The sequence below is a fragment of the Lactuca serriola genome, chromosome 8 (genome assembly GCF_051521515.1).
Source record: "Lactuca serriola cultivar US96UC23 chromosome 8, Lser_US96UC23_V15, whole genome shotgun sequence".
NCBI classification, from domain to species: domain Eukaryota; kingdom Viridiplantae; phylum Streptophyta; class Magnoliopsida; order Asterales; family Asteraceae; genus Lactuca; species Lactuca serriola.
Genome location: NC_136415.1, coordinates 159,269,308 through 159,274,119, shown reverse-complemented (window position 1 = coordinate 159,274,119; position 4,812 = coordinate 159,269,308). Strand labels below are relative to the sequence as shown.

The following is a 4,812-nucleotide window of genomic DNA, read 5'->3' as shown; positions in this document are numbered from 1 at the left end:
TAAAACACATGTACATAAAAAAAAGCCGTTATGTGGCGCCTTGATCTATTACGGCGTGCATACACCTAACAACACCATTATACCATTATAAAAAAAATTTGGAACGTTGAAGTAACGTATTGCTAATATGGCACGTCTTGGCATCATCATATCACGTTTCACGTTTTTGAACCTGAACAAAACCATGTGCGGGGATCACAAATATGATTATTTTTCTTTCACTCTACTTTTCAATACACTATAACCAATAAAAGGAGAGAGAAAACATCGTGAAATTTATATGGATCCAACATTGGATGAACCATAAGTTTGAAACTCCTACGTACAAAGAATTCTTTCACATAAAACAAAAAAAAGGGGTGAAAATTCATAGTTTTTCATATAGAATATGAACACCGTAAACAAAATAGAAGTAACTATTATTTAAATATGATTAAAGAAGCAAAACTAAAGCTTTACATGGCTTATTAAAATAAGATTAAAGAAGCAAAGCTAAAGCTTTACACAACTTATTTATATCACACATCATCCCACTCAATATGTGATCTTTTATCATATTTAACAAAAAAATTACAGCAAAATATTGACTCATACACAAGAATACAAAGACCTCCAAGCTTCTACTTGTACTATACAAGCAACACTTCATAATCCACTCGGCTCTGTCTAATCCAATGAAAGAATCAAGTACAAAGGCATCATGCTTCAAGTTCTACCTCAAAACTCAAATCCTGCACATAAATAAAATTCATACGTGAGGAAAATGTTTCATATACATAGATTAAAGAAATAGTAATTTTCATTTATAATTAGAAAATATGAAAAAAAAATAAATAGTAGACGACCTTTCAAACTCTAAAGATCCCATGGTTTGATGATTCAAGTTGCATTTTCACACCATTGGAGTCTGGTGCTAGAGAAGGATTAATATTTTCAAGACATAATTAGAAAATATGAAAAAGCAAATAATTAATAAGCAATAAATAAAGAAGTACAAATATGACAAAAATGTAAGAAGTTTTACCAGTTGGAGAAACGGACACAAAAAAACTAGCTCCAATAACAAAGTAGCAAAGTAGAAGAACTACTCCTTTAAGGTAATGAGAAGTTCCATCCTGCAAAATTTCGATACATAATATATTTTTGAAAATATATTTCAACATTAAGTTGAAAATTATGTAAATATGAAGAAAATATACCTGTAATGTGAAAGCTGTTGCTATAATTGTGAGAGCAAGAGAACCGGTTTCAAGGAGATTGAAATCAAGATCCATTTTGATGCCAATTATCCATGACACAATAACACTCATTGGAACCTAATATATATATAACAATTTAAAATCCAAATTATATTTCCAAAATTCAAATAAAATAAATCCAAAACATACATCATTTCTTTAAATTCTCGAAAGAAAACTCACCACAAAGACAGAAATTTGAGTTGCAGAACCAAGAGCAACACCCAAAGTTATATCCTACAGTTATGAATAAATAAAATAAATAATCAAAATCAAGTGATTTAAATTTAAATGATGAACCCTAATTAATGTGGGAAACCCTAAATTTCAAAACATGGAAAAAAGAAAATAAAACTAAAACAAATACCAGTTTGTTCTTGAAAGCAAAGATGATTGCTCCAGCATGCTCAGCTGCATTTCCAACAATTGGTAGCACGATGATGCTAATAAAGCTCACTGATATACCCCATGAAGTTGATGCTTCCTATTATAAATCCAAATTATTATTTTGTTAAACTAAATTATATAAAATTCTGAAAATTATTATATTCAAGAAAAAGGGAGATATCTATATATATACCTCAATGGTATCCACCAAATATTCAGACAACAATGAAATAACTGCAGTCATTCCGATCAACCAAATCAGCCCACTCCAAAACCCTATCACAGCTGTTTCATCGTCACTTACATCCATGTCATCATCATTCTCTTCCTGCATGCATTTCCACTTTGTTAATTTACTTAATTAACAAATCAATTCTTCATTTCAAACACAAATTAAAGAGATCATTGTTCTTCATTTGTACCTCTTGGGTTTCAAAGATATGGCGATGAGTCCATAGCTGGAAGATAAGGTAAGCAAAGTAAGCAATAAGCATGACGACACAACTAGCTCTAGACAAATCCAGTGTTGCTTTAGCTGTACTCAATGCATCAGCAGTTGTACTCGCAACAGCTGCATATCTGTACAAGAGTGGCAACATGTGGCATAGCAATCCCAGTAGTAGTAGTGCTATGTTTACATCTGCTTGTTTCTGTTTCAACAAGTGTATACATGCATGTCAATTTACTATTATACATCTACATACACGCATGCATATACATATATACTATATATCTATATATATACCCTATCAAACTTTTGTTCGATTGAGATATTAGCGATGCCACCACAAAGGAGAGAGGTGCCAAGAACCAAAAGAAGGTTGGAGAGAATGGAACCCAAGAGAGAATATTTGACGACATCTACTTTGTTTTCCATTAATGCAAATATGGCAATGATCAATTCTGTTGCATTTCCACATGTTGCATTCAAGAGACCTCCCACTACAATAATAAAACATAAATTAACATCTTATATATGTCATCAAATGATAAGTCTTTTATTATTAATGTTATGTATAGATTGTATAAGTAAAGTGATCAATATAGTGATATGATTAACTGTACCTGTGGGACCAGTGTAGAAAGCTAGTTGCCTGTAATTTGATAAGAAGAATAAAGAAAAGGAATTTAACACATATCAATACCTTAAGAAATATAAAACAGTAATACTAATAATAAAAGAATGAGTATAATCTCTTACTCTGTTAGGAAGCTAACACGTTCTGCAAGAGGCATCAATCCAAGCAAACTCAATGAAAACACCCATGGCTGGTTTTCACAAAACAAAACAAGAAGATTGTTAATGTAAAACTTTCTTGATTGTAATAATCCACATGTATATGATGTATTGCACATATTTTACACTTATATTCAGTATAATATTGTAATAAGAGATGAAAATGTAATATAATAGTAATGAAATTAATAAAAAGGCATTTCTTTAGTTTAAATTTCTAACTAATGTATAACATGCGAACTCATTTAGTTTTTATGTGTAGGCATATTGTATTGGAACCATAAAAATTAGTTATTATGAATTAAATATATACACAAATATCAATCTTTATAATCTAGAATTTGTGACTTATTTAATTTCTGAGAGTTATTTTCTACAATAACAGTGGCATCGAGAGGAACTCACTCTTGCGAAACCGAGGTATTTGGCAGCAATGGCAAAGGGAATTGCGATAAAAAGGATTGATAATTTTGTACCCAAAATGACCTCTTGGAGATTGGCTAGAAGCTTTCTAAGAGTTACACATGGCACTTTAGACACAAGGGACATATCGGACTTTCTACGTAGGGAGGTTGATGACATGTTATGGGCAGTCCGGCTATGGCCATGGCCGTGCCTGGTCTCCTTGGTCAGTCTCTTGACTGTGCCGTTTTCAAGCAACCATGGTTCAGTGGACGCCATTGATTACTTTGCTTTGGTGGTTGTTATAGAAATATATACGTGTGTAAGGAATTGGAGGGTGTTTTTGAATGAATGTACTACTCACTTAAAACTTACTCTTTTATATAGATAAGTTTGTAGGTCGATCAGAGAACCTTCCGGGAAGCAGCAGCCTTTTGTCATAACATGAACTCATGAACCTAAAAATATCGCAATCCTATAAATTTCGGCTGTGAGCTAATATTTTTTTGTACTCCTAATTATTAGGCAATCAATTAGGTATTTTAGGGATAATTACCAAAATGAACTCAAAAATAACCTCATAAGTAGAGAGTTATGATGCATTAACCAACTGTTAAGCTATTTATAAAAATGATCATCCTATCTGAAATGAGACATTTGAGACTATATCAAATTTGTTTTAAACTAAATTTATGTCAAATAAAAACTAAAATTTTCATTTATATATATATATATATATATATATATATATATATATATATATATATATATATATATATATATATATATATATATTCCGAAGTTTTAAAAACATCTCTAAAATCTGATGAATAAGTTAGAATTTTAAAAAGAATAATTTATGTTTTTATTGAAATCTAACAAAAAAAAAATATATATTCAAATACATAACAAAAACTAAGTAGATACGAATATACGATACAAAGACATAAAAAGTGTCATTTAGTTGAAAAGTCGATAGAGTTTGACATTTGGATTTTATGGGTAGAGATAGTTGTTAAAAAATATTTTATGCAACTAAGAGAAAAATAAACATTATATATCATTGAAATCCGAATTTCAAAAAAGTGGTCATTTTTGTAAATGTTCAAAAGTTGTTCATTTCTTTATATATATCCCAAAACAATGTGATCATTTTTTTAAGTATCCTTTCTTTTATGTTAATATCCATAATATGATGTTACAAAAAGCAACAGTTAGGGTGGATATAGATCTCTTCTACACCTCCCGACTCATATATCACATGTCATGTAAGAATTATATCAGTATTTCTTTCACCGCTTACTTACAACCTTTTTAACCTTAAACACTTGGAAATCCCTCACTCTCAACCCACACACTTTGGCACAATTATATGAGCACAACATACAACTAACCGGGTGAAATGTATTATCTAACTAGCACAAGACTCATATTCATGTGATACCATCATATATACCTGCTAAAAAAACTTAATCCATCGTCTATTCCTTCCACCCTTATGTCAACAAATAATAAGATAGTATTATAAGATGATTATGTAAAATAATA

At 30.4% G+C, this 4,812-nt stretch overlaps 1 protein-coding gene across 1 annotated transcript; it reads right to left on the bottom strand.

Moving 5' to 3' along the window:
- Positions 1-404: 404 nt before the first annotated feature.
- Positions 405-3,635, bottom strand: LOC145065681 (vacuolar cation/proton exchanger 3-like). The gene is made up of 12 exons (XM_079012721.1): positions 3,268-3,635; positions 2,827-2,894; positions 2,691-2,719; positions 2,371-2,567; positions 2,048-2,275; positions 1,819-1,953; positions 1,606-1,722; positions 1,422-1,475; positions 1,200-1,316; positions 1,025-1,115; positions 846-913; positions 405-731 (listed from the first exon to the last, which is right to left on the bottom strand). Exons 1-11 carry the CDS (start codon positions 3,541-3,543, stop codon positions 849-851), a joined length of 1,377 nt encoding a protein of 458 aa, XP_078868847.1. The 5' UTR covers positions 3,544-3,635; the 3' UTR covers positions 405-731; positions 846-848.
- Positions 3,636-4,812: the final 1,177 nt, after the last annotated feature.